The sequence below is a fragment of the Piliocolobus tephrosceles genome, chromosome 7 (genome assembly GCF_002776525.5).
Source record: "Piliocolobus tephrosceles isolate RC106 chromosome 7, ASM277652v3, whole genome shotgun sequence".
In the NCBI taxonomy this organism is placed as follows: domain Eukaryota; kingdom Metazoa; phylum Chordata; class Mammalia; order Primates; family Cercopithecidae; genus Piliocolobus; species Piliocolobus tephrosceles.
In genome coordinates, this window is record NC_045440.1 from 38,183,518 (window position 1) to 38,209,901 (window position 26,384).

Genomic DNA, 26,384 nt, shown 5'->3' on the forward strand with positions numbered 1-26,384 from the left:
AAACCTCTCAGAGCTAAAGGAGGAATTACGTACCCAGCGCAAAGAAACTAAAAATCTTGAAAAAAGAGTGGAAGAATTGACAGCTAGACTAATTAATGCAGAGAAGGTCATAAACGAAATGACAGAGGTGAAAACCATGACACGAGAAATACGTGACAAATGCACAAGCTTCAGTAACCGACTCGATCAACTGGAAGAAAGAGTATCAGCGATTGAGGATCAAATGAATGAAATGAAGCGAGAAGAGAAACCAAAAGAAAAAAGAAGAAAAAGAAATGAACAAAGCCTGCAAGAAGTATGGGATTATGTCAAAAGACCAAATCTACGTCTGATTGGGGTGCCTGAAAGTGAGGGGGAAAATGGAACCAAATTGGAAAACACTCTACAGGATATCATCCAGGAGAACTTCCCCAACCTAGCAGGCCAGGCCAACATTCAAATTCAGGAAATACAGAGAACGCCACAAAGATACTCCTCCAGAAGAGCAACTCCAAGACACATAATTGCAAGATTCACCAAAGTTGAAATGAAGGAAAAAATCTTAAGGGCAGCCAGAGAGAAAGGTCGGGTTACCCACAAAGGGAAGCCCATCAGACTGACAGCAGATCTCTCGGCAGAAACTCTCCAAGCCAGAAGAGAGTGGGGGCCAATATTCAACGTTCTTAAAGAAAAGAATTTTAAACCCAGAATTTCATATCCAGCCAAACTAAGTTTCATAAGTGAAGGAGAAATAAAATTCTTTACAGATAAGCAAATGCTTAGAGATTTTGTCACCACCAGGCCTGCCTTACAAGAGACCCTGAAGGAAGCCCTAAACATGGAAAGGAACAACTGGTACCAGCCACTGCAAAAACATGCCAAAATGTAAAGACCATCGAGCCTAGGAAGAAACTGCATCAACTAATGTGCAAAATAACCAGTTAATATCATAATGGCAGGATCAAGATCACACATAACAATATTAACCTTAAAAGTTTCATAGTCTTATAAACATGGTGCAACTAGAAAAACAATAAGAAACCTATTTCCAAAGGAAAAAAAAAAAAAAACTAAGAAACAGGCTCCAACCATGATGGCAATAACTCATCAGGCATCCTAACAAAATTGCCTGTTTCAAAATTGAACAGAGAATATTTTGACATTATGCACGAGGATGTGGAGAGCCCAAAGAACTTTTTATATTTGTGATTTTCTTATCTTTCCCATCATTTTTTTTTACCATCACAACTATTGCAATCATTATAATCAACATGACGAGCAATATATCATTATCATCAATGTAAACAACTATATTGTGGTCGAGATAAATAAAAGTTTAATAAATAATACTCAACATTATTAATACAAACGATATAAATGTCATCTGTCTTTGTTTGGATTGGCCATGAGAAAACACTCTAAAGCATGAACTTGATTGTAGGAATTTTATGTGGGAGGTGATTCTAGGAAGCAGGAATAAGGGTGTAAGGATGAAGAAAGAGAGGAGGAGGAAAAGTCAATGTCAGCATGTATTATTGATAAGGCAATAATGACTTCTTTCTGCTGGGCCCACAGAAAAATGTACAGAATATTTACAAAATTTTCCCTAGTTGGTCAGGAATCTGGTGTTTCACTAAAGTGGCTGAAGTTTGCTCCTAAAGAAGGAGTGCATGCCTTTCATTTTAAGACTTCTTTTAGGGTGTGCTAGGAAAAAGGCTGGTTGACCATCATAGATGTCAAAGACCTGGTCCTTGAATGCTTCTTTTGAAGTAAACACTTTTCTGGTGGAACTTGAAAATAAACATCTGAATGTGTTGTGCCCATTCTAAATAAATCCACATACTTCTTCCCCACACTTTCTTGTCTTTAAATGTCCAGCTTTACAGCATCTAGATCATTGACCAAGTATTCAAGTTATTTTCCACAACATAGGAATCTGTGTAGATTCCAATCTCTGACACTTCTGTCATACAAGGTGGAAAACCCGACATATTGTTTGCAAATATGCCAGCATGGGGACATTTACCATCCTCACAGTCTTTAGGTCTAAATCTAATAGGTCTCTATATGAAACTGACTTTTAAAAAACACTTCAACTAACATATTGAAAATAGACTGAGGTTTGTTTGTTTTTTCCCTCCATCAATCAGTTTTAGAAAATCCCTACGAGGCTATTAGTGTGTAGTGACTGAGAAATATTGGTGAAATAGATGTAGGTAACATGAGGATCTGGGATCCCTGTTCCCTTATTTACTTGTACTATCTGGACCTCCTCTAACCAGCTCCCAGATTTACCATTTTGGTCATCAGATAGATTGAGCTTATAAATATTCTTTGTGGCTCTAAAACACCCCATTTATGATAAACACAGTGAACTTCAATAGCATAGCAACTTACTATTTCCTGGATACATGCTCAAGGCTACAAGAGTGCAGTAGCCCATCGGAAGCTATAGCAGAACTATAGGTCTGCACTGCAAATCTCCTACTGATACTTGCCAGAGATTCCACATGTACGTAATCTACCAGGAATATACTTAGTATCATTGTATTGAAATAATCACAAGAACCAAAGACAAGACATTGGCACCACAGCCTGGACCTGCTGCAGTGCACTTTTCACATTATCTTTTGCCAAAGGTGCTCTTTCAGATCATGTATCAGATCATGACAATCCTTTCATAAAGGTTTGTTTTCTAAAGTCATTCTGGGGTAACCATTTTAGGACAGGTTCCCCACCCCGCCACCCCAAAAAATAGGAGCCTGAGACAAGAACTTAAGCACAAATATTTTAGGGAGCAGGAGTGAGGGAATGAAGACAGTGAGATGTTTCCTGCTGCAGGCGATGAGGCTTGATTCTCTAACACATCTGAGAAACAAAGAATGCCTCCAAGAACATCCATCAGAAAGACAAGAGGCTGGCTCCAGTTACTGCCTGGTTTCCTTAAATCCCCTGGCTATTTGATCCTATTTCTACAAAAATTCATAATGTACTATAAGAATACTGTTGATATCAGCAAAAAAAAAAAAAAAAAAAAAAAAAAAAAAAAAAAAAAAAAAAAAAATCACTAGATCATTAAGGCCTGATTAGAATACTACAAAAGACTTTCTCTCATGACAAAGAAAAAGCTGAACGGCAGCATCTCTGAAATCAACAGATGCTGAGACTTCAGGCTGAACCAAGGCAGAGTGAAGGACAGTCATGCAGACAAGTTCACACTGATAAATACGTTTTGTGTAGTGATCTCAAGCTTGCATTTGGCTTATCAAATCATGCATCAAATTGTAAAATTATACAAGTAAAAATATTGATAAATGTAGTGATCAATCGCATGTGAGAAAGCCAGTGTGACATTTAATTACAAGTGATATTGAGATAAATATGCGTCATGGGCGTTGGAATACACATTTTGGTCCTGGAGTCCTCGGTCACAGCTGATAGCCATTATTATTTATTTTAACAACTTAAACTTTCTTCAACTAAATATATTAAAATTACATTAAACTATATATGTAAAGTATAAGTCAGAAATCTTACATTGCTTCTGGATTCATAATGCAGACAGCTCCTGAGCACTGGCATTGGTTAATGTCATCATAAGTGATCCCCATACTAAGGCTCAACAATTGAGCTAAAATAACTGCAAGAGATTCCAGACTTATGGTTCTGGGGTGCTGAGAAGAAAAAATAGATGTACACGTTTTGGGAGATTATTTTGTTTACTTAGAGAACAATGCAATTATTAAAGAGTCACATGATAAAATGGAATAGGGGCATCTGTTATCCCCAAAAGTGGCATCCATGTTGGCCTAATTCATTATAAATATAAGAAAATTATGAAAAATAAAATCTGAAGTTTTAGTAGTATGTAAATGGATGACTCATTTGGTGGTCTCAGACAAAGAAAAAAATATTGCCCCAGGAATTTGTTAGTTATGTCTAACAACAATTACAGTCATATTTATATTCACAAAAGATAATATTTAAAGATAAATGCATAGAAAAACATAGCATCAAATTATGAAATTTGGTCATTACTAGAGGCTGGGAAGGGTAGTACAAAGGGGGGAGGTAAAGGTGAGATGGTTTAACGGTAGAAAAACACAATGAAATAGAATAAGGTCTAGTATTTCTAGGACAATAGTGTTACTTCAGTTAACAACACTTACTGTATGTGTTGAAATATCTGAGTGGAATTGGAATGTTCCTAACACAAAGAAACGATAAAGGCTTGAGGCGATGGATATTCCAATTATCCTAATTTAATCATTACACATTGTATGCCTGTACCAAAACATCACATCTCCCCAATAAAAACATATAACTACTGTGTACCCATAATAAAATTAAAAATTAAAAAGTTGATTCTTCAAAGATAATATTTTATATAACCATTTCATACATGTATTTATAAACTCATGAGTTAACCCATTGAATTAATTAATATTATGGTAATAATGACTGATAATAAGAATTCTGACTTTTCAGTTGTTTCAATTTTACTGGGAAAATTAAAATACCTTTATAATTTCTCTTTTTGTAAGAGTAAGATGTTTATTATAGCGCATTTTGATCACACTATAACACGAATTTTGGGAAAAATCCACATATCCTGCTACCCCTTCAAATATATCTAATAACATTTTGATGAATATACTTCATGATAGGTTTCTAGGTATACATTTTGGTTTCTTCTGTTTGCCTCTGTAAGTCAATTTTCCATCATTTTCTACCTTGCCCTCTACCCCAAAAAGATGACACACATAGATTATGTCAGAGGCATGCTTTGCCCTCAAATTTTGTCTTGATTAATTCTAATAGAGAGAAAAGAACGAGACGTGAATGAAACTGAAGTATTTATTACATCATTGCAATGATGCTTATGTCTCTTTGAACCCTTGATGGGAGGTCTACCTTCTGTCTGTGACTCTGACAAAACGACTCCCTTCCCTCCATCAACACTTGGTACCAATTAAAGTTCTTTAATACTTGCATGGAGGTACTGCAAAGGCTCTACATTTTGCATGACATGGATAAATACTCCATTTATCAAATTTCCACATTTTAATATTTCATCTGCTTTCAGAGAGACAGTGTTAGGAAGAAGAAGAAGGAGGACAAGGAGGAGAAAGAAGAAAGGAATGAAAAGGAGAAGGAAAAGAAGAAGGAGAAGAAGGGGGAAAGGGAGAGAGAATGATTCTACAGGGAATAAATTGAAGGATTCAGCTAAATTTCAAAAGGCTAAACACTGTAGTAGTATATTAATACTGGTACTGTTATTTTAAACCACCTTGTTTTTGAGATATTATAGAAAAGGCTTATTGACCAATAAATGCATCTTTATACTTTTCTCTTTTTCTCCTGTTTCCTGTCATCTCTTATAATTCACTAAGATGGAGACAACAACGTCCAATGATTGCACTTTAGGCATTTGTATAAAAGCAGGGTTCTTTTTTTCCTTCATGTTCAGTTGCTCTTGCCTTCCCTGTATTCTTACTAGTACATATATTTGGATCTTTCTGTTTATTGTATTTCCTTTCAGAGACACTTTCAAATGTCTTTGATCATTATAGGATCAAAGACATGGTTTTACATTTGAGATGACGTTTCTTCACATTTTGTTTGTGATCATCTCACTTTGGATTTCTCTTAATCAGTTTGGCCTGCCATAACAAAATGCCAAAGAAGACTTGATGGTTTAATCAAGAGAAATTTATTTCCTTGCAGTTCTGTGGAATTTCGCAGTTCTAGAAGTCTAAGATCAGGGTGCTGGCAGGGTTGGTTGGCATCTGCTGAGAACTTTTTGGCTTGTACTAGAGTGCCTTCTTGCTGGCCTTTCCTCTATGTGCACGTGGAGAGCCTTATCTCTGGTGTCTCTTCCTCCTCTTCTATGGATAGCAGTCCTATTGAATTAGAGCCCCACCTCCCGCCCCCTCCACCATGACCTATTTAACCTTGATTACCTCTTTTCAGGTCTTGTCTCTGAATATAGTCACATTGGAGGTTAAGGCTTCAACATATGAATTCAGGGGGGACACAGTTCAGTCCAGACTAGCATAAAAAGTTTTTTAAAGATATGGAAAGCAGTAAGAGAATTTCCTACAGGCCCTTGTTATTATTATCTCTAATTTGAAAGCCAAGTGACAATAAAGCAAAACTATATTTAACACTGAATTTAAAAAAATGTATATTTAGGGACAAAAAATTTCAACAAAGCAGACAATCTTCTTTTGGTGAATATACCTGTTTAGAACCATAGTTTTCAAATAATAACAGCAACAAGCATTTATTAGGCTTCTTATATGCCAATCACCAGACTGAGAAATTTGTAAACAGGTGGGGATTTGTTGAGACTTGTTTTTTCACATAACATGTGAATATTCTCTATAATGTGCCTTCCATAGAAGTTTTTTTAAAAAAACACTCTTGTCTCTAATTTTATGTATCAACATTCTATCTATGCCTTTTTTTTCTTTAATGAACACATATTATGTTTTGTTCAACTCATTATTTAGTCAAGGAACTGGTAAGATGTTCACACCAATTCAAAGAGTATATTAGTCTGCTCTCATGCTGCTAGTAAAGACATACCCAAGACTAGGTAATTTATAAAGAAAAAGAGGTTTAATGGACTCACAGTTTCACGGTTTCACATGGCTGGGGAAGCATCACAATCATGGTGGAAGAGGAAGGAAGAGTAAAGGCACATCTTACAAGGTGGCAGGCCAGAGAACGTGTGCATGGGATCTCCCCTTTATAAAAGCATCAGGTTTCATGAGACTTATTCACTATCACAAGAACAGCATGGGAAAGACTCACCCCCATGATTCAATTACCTCTCACTGGTTCCCTCCCATGACACATGGGAATTACAGGAGCTACAATTCAAGATGAGATTTGGGTGGGGACACAGCCAAACCATATCAAAGAGCATTTGAGAAGCTAGGAGTATATTAATAAACGTGTTAGGATAGAGTTGTAGGTTTTAGATACAAAACTGATTAGTGTTTTAGAGAATAATAAATAATATGTGGGTTATCTGGTCCACCAGAGAGAAATTATTTGCATCTCTTCCAGACAAAAATCTGCACATTAACCTCTGCCACCAAATAATTGCAAACAGCCCAGTCAATTGAAAGTCAAGCCCAGAATAGCATTGAAAGAGCACTCAATAATCTCTTTTGCCTATATTCAAAGCTTTTCACTGTTTGCACTCTCTTTCAGTAGATTTTTAGTATATACCTACTATATGTTCAGGATCATTATATAATGCTGCTAAGATTTTGCTTCATCTTAAGTAATAGAAACCAAATACATATGGATTTCTATTTAAAGAATATTTTGCTGCTTTATATTAATATTGACACATAAATTGACCTATGGTTGTTATTTTTGGTCTGTCTCTTACCCTTTAGGGGTTAAAATTTCTGTGGTTTTACAAATGGGTTTGAAACTTGTAGAGAAAATGCAATCTAATGATCTTTGTCGTTTACAGTTGAAATTAAAACATTTTTATCTCTTTTGATTATTGTCCTTTGGAATTATTTAAAAGCTTGTTTTGCATGGTGCTTTCATACCTTTTAAATAATGTTTTGGATTTGATACAGTTTCATATACATATCAATGTGTGTGTATATATATTTATGTGTATTTCTGTACACATTATACACATTCATATACATATAATTTATGTATACTTATGTGAAAACACATATATACACATGTTTTGGGGAAGTGCATATGTGTGTACTTGTATATGTGCATGTGTGTGTGTGTCACATGAACCTATATAACTACTACTTTGTACTAGATACAAAATACTTTCATCACTCAGGAGGTTCTTTTCAGCAAGTTTCCAGGCATTACCTCCCCATAAAATACAATCTTTATTTTGATCTCACTACAGTGGTTTATCTTTACTTGCACTTTAGCTTCATAAAAATGGCACCATTAAGTATTTATTATTTTATTTCTGGCTAGTTTTTCTAAAAATATAGTTTTGGAAATTCTTTCATTTTGAGTGTAACTGTACTTCTTTTAATTTCTGCGTAGTGCACTACAGGATATGGATATTCCACAATATGTTTACGCATTTGAAGGATAAAATGCCTCGATATTGTTGATACTAATCTCCCTGAAATTGATCTAAAGTTTCCATAAAAAGCAATAACAATCAAACAGTTTTGTTGAAATTGACAAGCTGATTTTAAAATGGAAATGCAGAGGGCTTGGAATACCTGAAACAGTCTTGAAGAATAACAGACTAGTAGGGTTTACACTACCATTTTCGATGTTTCAATATTAAGGTAGAGTCCTTATGACAACATGGTGTTGGTGAAAGGACATACAAAAACACCAATGGTCATAAAAGATTCCAGAAAGAGGCCAGCAATATGGCGAGTTGATCTCTATAACAAAGGCACAACTGTATTTCTTTGGAGGAAAACTAACCTTTTAAATAAGTTGTTATGAAGCAATTACCTATCCAGTGTGAGGTAACTGATTCTGTCCCCTATTTTACACCAAACACATTTTTTTAATGTGGGTTATACATCTACAATTGAAAGGCAAATCAATCAGGCTTGTGTTAGAGGATAGAATAGCTTCATGATCTTAGAATGGGCAAATATTTCTTGAAGGTGTCTCTTTTTACATTAAGTTTGCTGAGAGTATTCAGTCTTTCTTTTTTTTGTCATGAGTAGGTTCTAAATTTAACAAATGTATCTTTCTGTATATATTTTTTAATAAAGTAGATTGTGATTGATTTTCAAATATAAAATTCATCTTGTATTCCTAGAATAATTTCTATGTGTTCACCATGTCATCCATTTTGATATATTGAAGAATTCTTTTTGTTAACATAAATCTCAAATCATAAAACAAGGTGAGAATTAGCCCCTCCTTTTGTATTATCTAAAGTAACTTACTATAAGCATTAAATATTTTGGAGCCAATTTTGTGGAAATCATGTGGGCCTAGATTTTTTGTTTGTTTTGGAGGAAAGTGTTTTAATTATAGACTCAACTATGCCAATGGTTCAATGGTGATTCAGATTTACTTTTCTATTTACTTGAGAAAATTTATTATTCATAAAATTTTATCCATATTTATTGCCATTAATTGGTTGAGGATATGCCATCTTATATGTACAATACACGTCCCTTTATTCAACTAATATTTGGATAATTTGTTTTTTCAGTTTTTTTTTGAAATAAGATACCTGTTTTGGTAGGTTGTTATAAATTGTATATATCAAGAATATTAGTTTGAACTTTGATGATTTTCTTCATTATATTTTGTATTTCATTGATAGCCAATATTATCCTTAAAACTTATTTCCTACTTCCTAGCGTCTCTTAGCTTAACTCACCATCTATATGCTTTTTGGAGGTGGAGTTAGATAATCTACATTTAAACTAACTTTATTTTTATTTATACATTAAAGCTATAAATGCATTACCTCTTAGTTCTGCCTTTTTGGGATCCCATAATTTTAGATATGCTGTATTTTTAATGCCACTTAGCTCAAAATGAGTTATCTCATCATTTTATTTACCAATCTTTTGAGATGTTTTAAGTGATATTTCTATTATTTGGTTCTCATTTAAATCCACAATTGTCAGACACTTTTCTCTGTAAGATTTCAATCATTTAATATTTACTGACACTGCCTTATTTCTCACCATATTATTTGTTTTGGTAAATACTCTACATTAGTATTATATTGCTCTTTGGTATAATATTTTAGAAATATATATTTTGATGAAATGAAAAATTATATTGCTGAGGTAGGTTGTTTTTTTCCATTCTTAAATATGATTATGGTTCTCTTTTTCCTTTATTCTCTCACATTTGCAGTATATATTTTGAAGCAATGTAATTAGATGCATACAACATTATGATTGCTATCTTCCCCTTCAAAAGTTCATCATAATTACATATTCCTCTTTATTTCTTCTAGGACATCCTGCCTTAAGACTACTGCTATGGACTAAATTGTGTCCCTCCCACTCCAAATTCACATATTGAAACAGTGACCTTTAACATGACTATATCTAAAGGTACATAATTGTCTAATTGTACCCCTTGAATATATATGATGTTTGTCAATTAAATATTCTAAGTTCAGGCACAGTGGCTCATGCCTGTAATCCCAGCACTTTGGGAGTCCGAGGTGGGCGGATCACAAGGTCAGGAGATCGAGACCTTCCTGGCTAATATGGTGAAACCCAGTCTCTACTAAAAATACAAAAACTTAGCCAGGCATGGTGCCGGGCACCTGTAGTCCCAGCTACTCAGGAGGCTGAGGCAGGAGAATCGCTTGAACCTGGGAGGCAGAGGTTGCAGTGAGCCGAGATTGCGCCACTGCACTCCAGCCTGAGCAACAGAAGCAAGATCTGTCTCAAAAGAAAAAAGAAAAAAAATAAATTTAAGTGAAAAATCATATGCTGATTATTCTTTGTTGTTTGTACTCAACCAAAAACCACTTGTGTTGTGGTTTCACATACAAACTTTTAGGAAGGAGTAGCATCAGAAGGATACAGACTCTAAATTGCAATCTACAGCCCTGCAGGATTGGGTAGAAAGGGTGGTGGGAATTTAAACATCAAAAGGCAGAACTTCAACTATTTTCTTCAACATCTCACTTCTGTGGACATTGGCTATAGCTGATTTTTCCAGGGAAATGGGCAGGTAAAATAACTGTGGAGAATAAGAAAGAATACTGGAAAAGATTTCTTCCAATTGTCGTCACTAGAGAGACCATTCTTCTCTGCCCATGAGGCATAAACTGTCCAGTAAACTATGGCATTTTCTTCTTCCTGGTAGCTAGCCTGTCTTTAATTTAAAACTTTTGTTGTTATTGTTGAGACGGAGTCTTGCTCTGTTGACCAGGCTGGAGTGCAGTGGTGAAATCCTGGTTCCCTGCAGCCTTGAACTCCTAGGCTCAAGTGATTTTCCTACCTCAGCTTGGACTATAGGGGCCTTCCACCACGCCTGGCTAATATTTGTAGTTTTAAAAATTATTGTAGAAATGAGTTCTTACTATGTTGCCCATGCTGGAATCCTGCCCTGTAGAGAAAATCAGTTCTGCTCTCCTCTTTGTTAATCAGTGAAGGCCTTGCACTCTCCATGGGAGAGTCTTATGATTTCTTACTATGGCATGTGATGAAATAAACAAGTCAAATTCCAGCATTTGAGATCAGATAACTCACTTAACCATAAGTATAAGCCACATTCTCCAAACTTGTTTATAAATATTGAAGATTAATTTTTGTTGAGCATTTTCTTCATATGTTGTTGGCCACTTGTATGTCTTCTTTTGAGAAGTGTCTGTTCATGTCTTTTGTCCATTTTTTAATGGGGTTATTTGTTTTTTGCTTGTTCAATTGTTTCATTACCTTATAGATTCTGGATATTAGGCCTTTGTTAGATATATAATTTGTGCATGTTTTCTCCCTTTCTGTAGGCTGTCTGTTTACTCTGTTGATATTTCTTGTTGTGCAGAAGCTCTTTTGTTTAATTACATCTCACTTGTAAATTTTTGCTTTTGTTGCAATTGTTTTTGAGGGCTTAGTCATATTTTATTTGGCAAGGCCAAAGTTCAGAATGGTGTTTCCTAGGTCTTCTTCTAGAATTCTTATGGTCTGAGGAGTTACATTTAAATATTTAATCCATCTTGAGTTAATTTTTGTATATGGTGAAAGGAAGGCATCTAGTTTTATTCTTCTGTGTATGGCTAACCAGCTAATCATTACAGAAATGCAAATCAAAACTCAATGAAACACCATCTCACACCAGTCAGAATGGCTCTTATTACAATATAAAAACAACAGATGCTGATGAAGCGATGAAGAAAACGGACTGCTTATACACTGTTAGGGGGAACTGGAATTAGTTCAGAAACTGTGGAGAGCAGTTTGGAGAGTTCTCAAATAACTTAAAACAGAACTACCATTCAATCCAGCAATACTGCTACTGGGTATATATACAAAAGAAAATAAATCAATCCCAACACTTTGGGAGGCCAAGGCGGGTGGATCACCTGAGGTCAGGAGTTCGAGACCAGCCTGGCCAACGTGGCAAAACCCCGTCTCTACTAAAAATATGAAAATTACCTGGGCTTGGTTGTGAGTGCCTGTAATCCCAACTACTTGGGAGACTGAGGCTGGAGAATTGCTTGAACCTAGGGAAGTGGAGGTTGTAGTGAACCGAGATAGCACTACAGCCTGGGTGACAGAGAGAGACTCTGTCTCAAAAAAAAAAAAAAAAGTAAAAAAAGACACAAAGAAAGAAAATAAAATCATTCTACCAAAAAGTCACTGGCACTTACCTGTTTATCATAGCATTATTTATGATAACGAAGACATGGAATCAACCTAAGTGTCCATAAATGGTGGAATGGATAAAGAAAATGTAGTACATATAAAACGTGGGATACTATGCAGCCATAAAAAAAATCATATCCTTTGCAGCAACATGGATGCAGCTAGAGACTATTATTCTAAGTGAATTAACTCAGGAACAGAAAACCAAATACTGCCTGTTCTCACTCATAAGTGGGAGCTAAACATTGGGTCCACTTAGACATGAAGATAGTAACACTAGAAACCAGGAACTACCCGGGGTTGGAGGAAGGGTTGAAAAACTAACTAGTGGGTACTATGCTTGGTACCTGGGTGATAGAATCAATCATATATGAAACCTTAGCATCTTGCAATATACCCAGTTAACAAACTTGTACATGTATGCCCTAAATCTAAAATAGAAGTTGAAATTATTTTTATCTCCGTTTAATTGATTCATCTCTTTATTGTTTCACTTAGCTTCATTTGTTCATTGCCTCTGTGAAACTCCCGTAGATATTGTACACTCACACAACAAAAAGGCAAGTTCTGTTTGTTAGAATAGTGATAGTATTATGAAATAACAGCAAAAAGTATCAGTTTTGAATACACTAACATTCTCTAAGATAATTAATGTCAGTTAGGACATTTGGTTCTGTTTTATTCTTTACTTATACCCTATGAAGCATTTTAAGGCGACTGATACTTTCAAATGTTTTATTTAAATCTGGTTCATAATTAAGTTCGCTATATAATTAGAAAAACATAAAAAATCTAAGTTTTAGCCAAAGTTAATTATTAAATATTAAGATTATGAAAACTTGAAGAGCACTTTACAGTAAAAGTAAACTAGTTCATTACCTTAACTTTCTAGAAAGCATATCATGAACTCATGATAGGAAATTGAAAAATTTTTATATGTAGTGAATTCAATGAGCACTTCTTATAGTTTAAACATTTCTATCAGCAACAGTGACAAAGACGCTTAAAACAATGCAAATTTTAATATACATAAAAGTTAACTATGAAAATGCATAACTGTATACTAATTCATGTAGCATGCTTTCTTTCTTTCCTTTTTTTTTTTTTTTTTTTTTTTGTGAGACAGAGTCTCGCTCTGTCGCCCAGGCTGGAGTGCAGTGGCGCGATCTCCGCTCACTGCAAGCTCTGCCTCCCGGGTTCACTCCATTTTCCTGCCTCAGCCTACGGAGTAGCTGGGACTACAGGCGCCTGCCACCACGCCTGGCTAATTTTTATTTTTTATTTTTTATTTTTTATTTTTTATTTTTTAGTAGAGAAGGGGTTTCACTGTGTTAGCCAGGATGGTCTCCATCTCCTCACCTGGTGATCTGCCCGCCTCGGCCTCCCAAGCATACTTTCTATACATAACCATACCATACCAGAAGAACTCCTCCTGCATAGTTTGCATCACACATCTTCCCTTGAAAGGTTGCACCAACATAATTTGACTTTTCTCTGTAACTTAAGTTTAAAAAGGGATCATAATCACATAATTTTGTAAAAATTAATATGAATTTTTATAAGACAAATTTTATATTTATGATAATCATTAATATTTCCATCTAACATTAATGTAGCATAGCATAAGATGTGACTAAATCTTTCTACTTCTTTTAAAAACAATAAAATAGATTTTAAGAACAAATAATGAAAAGTGTATTTTCATATGGATTTCTGTAACATAACAAAGATTTATTTTATGTAAATTTTAAAAAACTAAAACAGAAAAACTGAAAGAAAAAACAAAAAATAATAAAAATAAATAAAATTCCTTAAAAGTAAAAAGCTAAAGTAATGCAACTGGTTAATGAGCAGAATCACTCTATCGACAAAAGTCTCTAGTTATTCAGACAAAATTAGCCTTCCAGAGACATGAAAAAGGCATGTTATATTTAGGGGACAGAAGATAAAAAGTAAAATGTTTAAAACTCCATGTATAATCTTTAAAACTCTCTCTCTGCCTCTCTCTCTCTCTATATATATATATAGATATATATACATATATACACACACATATATATCTTCTGAATATTGATAAAAGAAAAACAGAGTCTATTAAATAGGAAGTTTAATGTACTAAAACCTTAAGCACAAGGCAGATATATTAGAGATATTAAAACATAGTGTTTCAATTTCTTTGCTTACTTTTTAATTTATAACAACAAATCATAACAAGAAGGCTGAATTACTGTGTTTATAGAATTCAGATGTTTCTCTGAATAGATATTGTGAAAATTTTATGCAGTGTGTGAGTTATTGAAGAAGGTGGTATACACTCTTGGGAAAGAAGTAATATGGGAACAAGATTGACGAGTGAGTTTTAACTTCAAACCAATAAACACATTGATATCAGTAATTCTGTTATAAACACCATGTTGTGAAAAATCTTTAAATGGTGCATATAAGAAAAAAATAGATTTTTTAATACACATTTATCAACTGTCAGATACTGGGTCAAATTGCATACATTTTCTTCAGGTAAACTTTATATAATGTCAAGATATGCTTACACAAGTAAAAATGCCACATCATGAGGACGTAAAACAAGATAAGATCTTTTCCATCTTAAAAATGTGTGTAATAACTCTTTAGCATCTCCAGTGGTTGCAATTTTATTTTCATCTATCCAAAGCTCCAATGAAGACAGAATAATTGTAATATTAAGTGAAACAAAAATCTAAAATAGAAAACACAAAAATATGTTTGAACGTCGCAGTTTTTAAAAATTAGATATATATGTTTGAAAACAAATTTATGACAAATATTAAGCAACTAAACTGTAAGTCTGCATTTGATCTTTTAAAGTATATTAGTACATTTAAAATGTTACTAATAATAAAAGTAATACTTGAGATTTTATAATGCTTGCATTTAAGGAAGCCCCATACCCCCTGCTTTATGTAATTTAAGTCTTTCAGTAACCAAATTAGGTGCATACAATTATTATTATTCCTACTTCAGATAAGTAGAATTTAAAATAAAACTTAATTTCCCCGACACCACACAACATGTGGCTTCATGTAGTGTCATAAGGAGGTACAGAAATTGTTTTAGTAACACAAGAAGGGTGAAAGTACTAAGAAGCAAACACTTACAGCATTTGTCAATCCAATCAACTGGAAAATTTTTTGAGTGACAGCAGTTGTACCAGACCCCATATGATTATACTGTAAAACATAATTATCTTTTAGATATAAATATATATTGTTTAACGTTTAATGATTGTTATTGTTTCATTTAAAATTCAATTTGGTGAAGTAAGAAATTATTTAAATTACAAACATGTTAGTTTTAGACATTATTTTCTTATACAAATGATATGTTATATGCTCAGTAAAAAAACTGAAAAATATGAATTGGAATTTATATTTTTTCCATAGAAATTTAAAAATTATAAACATTATAAAAAAGGTATAATTCTACTATCAATAAAATAATTATAATAATTATTAAAAGAAAGGTTTAGCTCTAAGCTGTAATGTTTAGATGTGTTTATAGGAGACATAGCACATTTTTGAAGATACAATTCACGTAAAAGTAAAGGATCTTAAAAGATATACCATACAAACAGCAATAATAAGAGAGCTAGGATGTATATCAGGAAGATAAAAAAGTTATAAACATGTATACATCCAAAAACAGAGCCAGAGAATTACACAAAGTAGAAAACAACAGAATTGAAGGGAGAAATAGAAAATTCAACAGTCATATTTAAAGACTTAAGTAAACAGCTTTCAGTAATAGAATACCTGGGCAAAAAATCAACAGAGATATTGAAGACTATAACAAAATTATAAGGCAATAAATATCTATAGTACATTTCACTATAAAACAGCAAAATATGCATTCTTTTTAAGTGCCCATGGAACATGATCCAGAAATAGAGTGTAGAAAAATGAAAATGATTCAGAATGTCCATAACAATTTTAAATAAGAACAGAGTTGGAGGACCCACATATCTCAATTTCAAAACTAACTATAAACTACAGTAACCAAGACAATTTGTTACTGACCTTTTATTAGATTTACAGATCAGTGAAATTGAGTGCCCATAAATAGATTCTAACATTTATAGTCAATTAATATTTGAAGAAGAATCCAAGAAAATCAAATGGAGAAATATTGTTTTCAAAATTAAAATCTTTATGCTTCAAATGACACCATCAAGAAAAAAAGACAACCTTCAGACATAGTAAAAATATTTGCAAAATATTATATCCCATAAAGATCTAGTATATAGAATATATAAAGAACACTTACAACTAAACAACAAAAAGGCAACCTAATTAAAACATGCAAATAATGTGAATAGACATTTCTCCAAATAAGATATGCAAATGAATAATACACAAATGCAAATATTCTCAACTTCATTGCATATTAGGGAACTGTAAACCAAAACCACAATGAGAAAAAAATTCACATCCATTAGAATCACTGTAATTCAAAAGACACACAATAACAAGTCTTGGTGAGGATGTGAAGAAATTGGAATTCTTATGCATGCTGATGGAAATACACAATGGAGCGATCATTTTTGAAGACAGTTTGTCAAATGTGAAATGGAGTTATCTTATAATCCAACAATTTGCAGTTCTCATTCTTCACACCTACCCAATATGAATTAAAATGCATGCCCACACAAAAACTTGTACACAAATGTTTACAGCAACGTTATTCATAATAGCTTAAAAGTGGAAAAAGTGAAATGTCCATCAACTAATGAATAGGTAATCAAATTGTGATACAATAGGATAGTATTTTATAGTAAGAAGAAATACAGTACTAATCTATGCCATAACATATATAAACCTAAAAATCACTAAGGTAAATGAAAAAATAAAGTCATAAATCATTACATATTGTATAATACCATGTAAATGAAATGTGCAAAACAGAAAAATCTGTACAGTCAGAAAATAAATTAGTGATTGCTTGGCCTGTGGTACAGGAAAGTAGAGGCAGAGGGATTGGGAGTAATTGCTAATGGATACAAAGTCTTTTTGTAATGTGATGAATATTCTAAAATTAGATTATTGTTATTATTGTTTGCACACATCTGTAAATATACTAAAAGACATGGAATTTTACATTTCAAATAGTTTAACATCATAAAATGTAAATTACTTTTCATTAAAGCTTTTTAAAAACAACATCAAAAAAAGGAATTAGAACTTCCAAATCTTCTCCTCTTTTCAAGGAGATCAGTGGTACATCTCTCCACTATAAGCAGGTTATAGTAAAGGGCCTTTTGAAAGGGAACAACTCCTGAAAAGAGAGAGATTAAATGTAATATTTTAATGTCCCCAATTAACACTCCAACCACATATTTTATTAATAGTGCTTTTCCCCCACAACAAAAATATGAAGATACAGAGTTTACCCAAAGAAAGAGCAGAGTTCTCCCCACTTGAAAATCCCATGCATCTAAACAGTTTTCAACTTCAATTTTAAGAACTAAATATTGAAATATAATTATAACAGTTACCATTTTTTTTAAAAGAAAAGGATGTAAGGCCTCGAATGGGGTGACTTATGATAAGTTTCATGTCAATAAACTAAAACCTAAATTGTTTACTTGAAATATCTGACCTTTCAAGAATCAGGGGAGAGATAATAGCCAAGCAGGCCAGTTTTCGAAAAAACAGAACATTCTCAGTAACCAATCAAAAGGGGCCCAGTTAACCTAAGTTAGCATAATAAGAAAGTCCTCTCTGCTTTAACCCATATAAAGAATGTAGCCTGATGCTAACAAATCTGTTTTTGCACTATTGCTGTTTCCTCATTTCTGATAAATTTACCTAACACAGCTTATGTCTACTGGGTGCTGCCTGGTTCATGAATTATATGTAAAATCAGTTAGATCTTTGAAACTCAGCTTGTCAGGATTCTGCTCTTTGACAGTCTTTGAAGATGGTATCTGAAGGAGGCTTGTGGCTATCCCTGTAACCCATGAGGTATGCAGGTGAGGTGACTGCTGGCTCCTTTAGACTTCTCTGTCTTCCTCACCAAACCCAGAATTTGTCAGTAAGTTCCTCTTGAATTTCAGCTCTACAGTTGAGCTCCCTGATACTTTTGGCTTTCCAGTTCAAGGTCCTTTTGTGCTGTAGCAAAGCATATGACCTTTGGGTGTTTTGTGGTGATCCATCAGACAGAAAAGGGCTGCAACTTTAGAGGTAAAGGATAGCTGCTGCCACATTCACAGGGATTTTGTTTCTCTCCTTGTTTCTTGTCTTATATGCAAAGGTAAGGAAAATCATTGACTAGATTGGTCAAAGGAATCTCAGAAATGAGCCACAACTTGACTGATGAGCATGGATCAAACACTTAAAAGCTATTAAAGTGTCTGCCACCTAAAACTAAGATTCTTGTGTTAGGATAAGTTGGTGACAGAATGGGTTAGCTTGACACTAGTGTACTTGCCACTTGCCAGCTTCAAGAAAAATTTCCATTCAGTGAAGAATACTATAAAGTATCATACAACACAACAGTGTAGCACTATCATCTTGGGCTTTTTTTTCTCAGCTCCAAGAAACCCAAGACACAATACAAGAATGGAATCTTTACATTCTAAAGCATCCAGTACTCTATCTTCTGGTATACCTGCTTCTCTTATGCTCAAAATGTATCTTCCTGGAAGCTGTAAATATCTTCCAAAAAAAAAAACGGTAAGACCTTACTAAAGATAATTTAGAATTGCAATGGCTTTTATGAGGAATGCTACAATTGCACAAAATCATCCATCTAAGAGGTGCACATGAAAATAAGCACTCCCAAATTAGGCATAGAGAATGGTACATCTATTTTCATTGATATGTAGTAGTTTCTATAAGACCTCAGGATTCTAAAACAACTTCACTAAAATATTCATTACAAAAGACTGTAAGACTGATGAAACCCCTATTGTCCCTCTCTTTCCTCCTCTGCCCACTAACCTTTTCACTTAGTTGGCTTCTCTACTCGAGGAACAAAATAAAGGTAGATAAATGCCTTGTAAAGTTAGGCCTTCAAATCAATTAGGCATGCTTCTTTAACCACCTTTATATCTTGGTCAAGATCTTGAGTTCAGAGCAGTGGTTAAAGGCATCGCTGTTCTAGAAAATCCCGAGAAACCATCCCCAAAGTATTTTCTCAAAAAAAAAACAAAAACAAAAAAAACAAAACAAAAAATAGTGAAAGGATTGCAAGTCAATTTTATAAATAGAAAAAGAATGAACCCAGGCTCTGACTATAAGGTAAGACTAAAAGCACTATTTTTAAAACTTTCTGGTCTATGCATGTTGAGTCCAGACACAGAAAATGTTTCTTCTGCCCTCTGTGTTAATAGGTTTAACTCTGAATTCAGAAATCCAGTTAAAAAACACAAACTGTGTTGGGAAGACACTGATACAACCAAAATATGCACATTTGGCATATTTGGCACATGTTAGTCATTATGGCACAATGACTAACTCTAGTCAGTTATTTTGAGACCTTTTCATAAGAAAAAGTTGCATCAAATCTCCATGTATAGGGAATCCTCCCTCCATGCGCCAGGACTAAAATTATAGAAACTCTTACATTGGAGTAAAGGCATTGGCTTAAAACTACATAGCAAGCCTTGTATTTAGGTTTAAGATGCTTTTCACAATCATGTTGTCTTAATGGACTTTTACCCCCACCCTTATTTATTTCAGCAGATGATAGTATTTAGGTATAAAGCCTGCATTCTGTGCCTTTTAAATGTCAATTCTTTACTTTATCATACTTAAATGCCATCCCTTTAGAAATGCAAAATGAGGGTAGCCATCTGTAGATGGTTATTAAGAAATGGAATGAATAAAATGGACATTAATTGGGTTAAAACAAAAGTCTTAATGTAACATTATCAAGGGATGGATGGACCAAAGGGATACCTTGGCAACTTCCCTAACATTAAAGAGTGTTCAACAAGTCTGCCCTATTTATCCATTGGGAGAATTTTTTAAGCTAGAAGGCAGAGATTACAATGAGAAACCTGACTTGTAACCTCTTGAGGCAATGGTCAGGTAGGTTAATCAAGATAAAGACTGACAAAAGGACAAGGGTCCTTTGGTTCAACTCACTGATAGGGACTCAAAGTCTTTTGCATAAGAGTAGGTAAAACCGTCAGGGCAAAAGAAGTTTCCCCAACTCCTTGATATGGGAGCCTCATGTGCTGTGGTGTCAAAATCTATTGGTAAAGCCCTCACTTGGGCTACAATTTGATTGAGGGAATATAAAAATATAAGGATTGATAGGTTGCAAACTAGTGAATTTCTATTTGAGGGACATAAGTCTGCCAAGTCACATTTCCTCAGACTAAGGAAGGTCTATACAGCCCATAATGTCCAACAATGGGCAGAAATAGCCTCGTCAGAGAAGTAGTTTGATACAGAAGTGAAATGGAAATTTGGAAGATTTGTTGTCTAAAAAGGAAGAGGGCGGGGACAATTGGAAAAGTGGCAAATAAAAAAATCTTAAAAGTCTGTTTTAGCCATCTGGGTGAATAATCTTGTTCCATTAGCTAGAAATATAATTCTGATCCAGATTTGCATGTGCTTTTATGAACTAGTGAGTTTTGTGTGTCACTGTATCAGGCACATGGCTAAAATTTTAGACTAAATACTGCAGGATCTGCTTCTGTGTATGTTGATGTATGCCTTGTAATATATATGTATGTTTGTATGTAATATATACAGGGTATTTTTCTATCTTCAAATGGTATTGCCGACATTAATATATGCTAAGGATCTCTATTTAATTAACTTGAGGAAAATAAGTGTTTATATAAATAAAATATTTCTAAAACTGCTAGAAATATGGGAATGAACTCAAATGCTTTTCATGTTCATTTGTTTGTGGATAACTTCAGTGAATGAAAAGTTAGCTAAACCGTGCTGGTTTATTTAAAATAGACAAGTCTTTGGAGTTGTCGGCATGTTCTACTTAGGTTTCCTAATATAATAAGCTCATGTTATCTCTGTATTATGCAATTCATAAACAAGAAAAATAATTCAATGATGAATATCTTTGTTTTGTGTTATAGTTTATCTACTAAAAAAAAAATAGATCCCTAAATATCGTTGGTAATTTACACTTTTAAAGTTTTGCTAAGTTAAGTTGAAGAATAGATAATTATGGGCTATCTAGATCATTTTCAAATAAGGTAAATGGTGAAACATTAATTTCTGAACATATGTTTAAGCTGTAAACTCAAAATAAAATTCTAAGGCCACCAATCATCTGAATGGATCCCTCCTCTTGGCCATAGCATTCCAAAGTTGACCTGAAAAACAAGTTCAGGCCATGATGGGAAGAGGGGTGGGGGTAAAACATGCCTCAGTATACCCTCCTGCTTTTCGGAATTCAGGAAAAGACAACAAGCATTAACAACAACGCAGACCATAGTCTGATAAGAAACATTTACAACCTATTCTCTCCGAAGCCTGCTACCAGGAGGCTCTATCTGCATGATAAAACCTTGGTCTCCACAACTCTTAGTTGGAAACCAGACATTTCTTTCTATTGATAGAAAGCACTCAACCATTTAACAATCAGAACATTTTTAACTATACCTACCACCTGGAAGACCCTGCTTCAATTTTTACTGTCCTTCCAGATTGAACCAATGTAAATCTTACATGTATCAACTGATGTATTATGTCTCCCTAAAATCCGTAAAAGAAAGCTGTACCACAATCACCATGGGCACAAGTCATCAGGACCTCCTAAGGCTGTTACAGGCATGTTCTTAACCTTGGCAAAATAAACTTTCTAAATTCATTGGTACCTGTCTCAGATACTTTGTGGTTCAAAAAGTTTATATACTTTTGGTATCTTGTTTTTATGTGGTATAAAGAAGCTAAAAATATTTGGATTTGTAAATAAACATGAAAAATTATACCATGAAGAAACACGTTTCTCACTGCACTTTTATAATAATTAGGCCAAGTTTAATGAGACTAGATTTATTCTGCAAACCAAATGATCTTTCTTTATCTTTAATACAAACAAGGGAAGCTATAGAGAGAAAAAGAACCTGTTTCAGAAATAGAGTATATACACTCATTAGATTCTTTTTTTTCCCTTTATTTCTTCTAAAAAAAAAAGAAGGGGGATACATGTGCAGAATGTGCAGGTTTGTTACATAGGTATATGTGTGCCATGGTGGTTTGCTATACCTGTTGACTCATTCTTTAACTGCTCTCTCCTCAGCTCCCACCCCCAAACAGGCCCTGGTATATGTTGTTTCACTCTCTGTGTCCTTGTGTTCTCAATGTTCAGCTCCCACTTATGAGTGAGAACATGCGGTGTTCAGTTTTCTGTTCCTGTGCTAGTTGGCTGAGGATGATGGCTTCCAGCTTCATCCATGTCCCTGCAAAGGACACGATCTCATTCCTTTTTTAGGCAGAACATTATTCCATGGTGTATATGTACCATGTTTTCTTTATCCAGTCTATTATTGATGGGCATTTGAGTTAGATCCATGTCTTTGCTATGGTAAATAGTGCTGTGATAAACATACATGAGTATGTGTCTTTAGGGTAGAATGATTTATATTCTTTTGGGTATATATCCAGTAATGAGATTGCTGGGTCAAACAAACCCAAATGAGATTTGGGTTCTAGGCCCTTGAGGAATCTCCATACTGTCTTCCACAATAACTGAACTAATTTACATTCCCACCAACAGTGTAAAAGTGTTCCTATTTCTCCACAGCCTCGCCATCATCTATTGTTTCCTGACTTTTTAATAATCACCATTCTGACTTGTGAGACATAGTATCTCTTTGTAGTTTTGACTTGAATTTCTCTGATGATTAGTGATGTTGAGTTTTTTTTTTTTCATATGTTTTTTGGCCGGATAAATGCCTTATTTTGAGAAGTGTGTTCATATCCTTTGCCCACTTTTTAATAGTGTTTTTTTTCTTCTTGTAAATTTGTTTAAGCTCCTTGTAAATTCTGGATTCATTGACTTTTTGGAGGGTTTTTCATGTCTCTCTCGCCTTCAATTCTTCTCTGAACGTAGTTATTTCTTGTCTTCTGTGAGCTTTTGGATTACTTTGCTCTTGCCTCTCAAGCTCTTCTAATTGTGATGTTAGACTGTCAATTTGAGATCTTTCTAGCTTTCTGATGTGGGCATTTAGTGCTGTAAATTTTCCTGTTAATATAGCTTTAGCTGTGTTCCAGAGGTTCTGTTACATTGTCTCTTTGTTCTTATTGGTTTCCAAGAACTTCTTGATCTCTGCCTTAATTTCATTATTTACCCAGTAGTCATTCAGGGACAGGTTGTTCAATTTTCATGAAACTGTGTGGTTTTGAGTGAGTTTCTTAATCCTTAGTTCTAACTTGATGGCACTGTGGTCTGAGAGACTGTTATGATTTCAATTCTTTTGCATTTGCTGAGGAGTGTTTTACTTCCAATTATGTGATTGATTTTAGAATAAGTTCCATGTGGCACTGCGAAGAATGCATACTCTGTTGATTTAGGGTAGAGAGTTCTGTTGATGTCTACTAGGTCTACTTGGTCCAAAGCTGAGTTCAACTCCTGAATATCCTTGTTAATTTTCTGTCTTCTGATCTGTCTAATATGGACAGTGGGGTGTTAAAGTCTCCCACTATTATTGTGTCTAAGTCTCTTTGTAGTTCTCTAAGAACTTGCTTTATGAACCTGGGCGCTCCTGTATTGGGTGCATATATATTCAGAATAGTTAGCTCTTCTTGTCAAAGTGTTCCCTTTACCCTTATGTAGTGTCCTTCTTTGTGTTTTCTGATCTTTGTTGGTTTAAAGTCTGTTTTGTCAGAGACTAGGAGTGCAACCCCTGCTTTTTTTTTTTTTTTTTTTGTCTTCCATTTGCTTGGTAAATTTTCCCCCATCCCTTTATTTTGAGCCTGTGTGTCTCTGCAAGTAAGATGGGCATCCTGAGTACAGCACACCAATGGGTCCTGACTCCTTATCCAATTTGCCAGCCTGTGGCTTTTAATTGGGGCATTTAGCTCATTTATATTTAAGGTTAGTATTGCTATGTGTGAATGTGATCCTGTCACATGATGCTATTTGGGTATTTTGTACACTAGTTGATGCAGTTTCTTTGTAGTGCCATTGGTCTTTATATTTTGGTGTATTTTTGCAGTGGTTGGTACTGGTTTTTCCTTTCCATGTTATGTGCTTCCTTCAGGAGCTTTTGTAGGATAGACCTGGTGGTAAAGAAATCCCTCAGCATTTGCTTGTCTGGAAAGGCTTTTATTTCTTCTTCACTTATAAAGATTAGTTTGGCTGGATATGAAATTCTGGGTTGAAAATTATTTTCTTTAAGAATGTTGAATATTGGCTCCCAATCTCTTCTGGCTTGTAGAGTTTCTGCTGAAAGGTCTGCTGTTAATCTGATGGGCTTCCCTTTGTAGGTGACTTGACATTTCTCTCTGGCTACCTTTAACAGTTTTTCCTCCATTTCAACTTGGAGAATCTGATGATTATGTGTCTTGGAGTTGATTTTCTCATGGAGTAGTTTAATGGTGTTCTCTGTATTTCCTGAGTTTGCATGTTGGCCTGTCTTGCTAGGTTGAGGAAGTTCTCCTGGATAATATACTGAAGTGTGTTTTTCAGCTTGTTTCCATTCTCCCAATCTCCTTCAGATACTCCAGTCAATCTTAGGTTTAGTCTTTTTTTGAAGTCTCATATTTTTTGAAGGCTTTGTTCATTTCTTTTCTTTCTTTTTTCTCTGTTCTTGTCTGCATGTCTTATTTAAGTAAGGTGGTCTTCAAACTCTTATATCCTTTCTTCTGCTTGGTCAATTCAGCTGTTGATACTTGTGTATGCTTCATGAAGTTCTCATGCTGTGTTTTTTAGTTCCATCAGGCCATTTATGTTCTTCTCTAAACTGGTTATTCTAGTTAGCAATTCCTCTGACGTTTTATCAAGGTTATTAGCTTCTTTGCATTGGGTTAAAACATGCTCCTTTAGCTAATCATAGTTTTTTATTAACCTTCTTCTGAAGCCTACTTCTGTCAATTTGTCCATCTGATCCTCTGTGCCAGTTCTGTGCCCTTGATGGAGACACACTGTGATCATTTGGAGGAGAAGGGGCTCTCTGGGCTTTTGGGTTTTCAGCATTTTTTCATTGATTCCTTCTCATATTTGTGAGTTTGTCTAGTTTCGGTCTTTGAGGCTGCTGACCCTTGGATGAGGTTTTTGTGGGGGCCTTTGGTTGTTGCTGTTGTTGATGCTATTGTTGCCACTTTTGGTTTGTTTTTCTTTCAATAGTCAGGTCCCTCTCCTGTAGGGCTGCTGCAGTATGCTGGGGGCTCACTTCAGACCCTATTCATCTGATTTGCTCCTGTGCATGGAGATGTCACTCAAGAAGGCTGGAAAGCAGTCAAGATGGATGCCTGCTCATTCTGCTGGGACCTCTGACCTTGAGGGGCACCAACGTGGTGCCAGTAGGGTTACTCTTCTATAGGGGGTCTGATAACCCCTCTTGGAAGGTCTCACCCGGTTGGGTGGCATGGGGAGTAGGACTTGTTTAATGAAGCACTTTGTTCCTTGGTGGAGAGGGTGTGTTTTACTGGGGGAAACCCATTCATCTGGGCTGTTCAGATACCTCAGAACTACCAGGAGGAGAGGCTAAGTCTGCTGCTCCGCAGAGACTGCAGCTGCCCTAGGAGCTCAGGCCCACAGAGATCCGGGTTCTGTCCCTGAGTCTCTGGCTGGAGTTATTAGAGATGCTACAGGGAAGCCCTGTCCACTGAGGAGAATGGGTGAGGATTAGACCTAAAGAGGCACGCTGGCCGCAGACTGCCACAGCCAATGTGTTGGGCAGTGGGGACAAGTCTTGGGAACAAGCCATCCAGCCCTCCTGGCTCCAACACAGGGAAAGAGCAGCCTGGAGCTATAGAAATGGCTGCCGCCCTTACCCCGAGCTCAGCATGGTAAGCAGTTGCAGTCCCAGAGCTGGGTTGCTGCCCCTCCGCAAGGAGCTCAAATGGCTTAGACAGCAGGCAGCCTCAGCCAGTGCTGGTCGCCCCTCCCTGAGGAGTTAGG

The 26,384-nt window shown here is 35.1% G+C and overlaps 1 protein-coding gene across 3 annotated transcripts in view; it reads right to left on the reverse strand.

Moving 5' to 3' along the window:
* ADAM2 (ADAM metallopeptidase domain 2) overlaps window positions 1–26,384 on the reverse strand; it is a 103,521-nt gene that overhangs the window by 39,877 nt on the left and 37,260 nt on the right. For all 3 annotated transcript variants that reach the window (XM_023214645.2, XM_023214643.2, XM_023214644.3), the window contains 4 exons: window positions 15,440–15,511; window positions 14,855–15,021; window positions 13,724–13,805; window positions 3,517–3,653 (listed from right to left, as the gene is read on the reverse strand). In XM_023214645.2, the coding sequence (XP_023070413.1) occupies window positions 3,517–3,653; window positions 13,724–13,805; window positions 14,855–15,021; window positions 15,440–15,511 (458 nt within the window). The remainder of the gene's footprint in view (window positions 1–3,516; window positions 3,654–13,723; window positions 13,806–14,854; window positions 15,022–15,439; window positions 15,512–26,384) is intronic.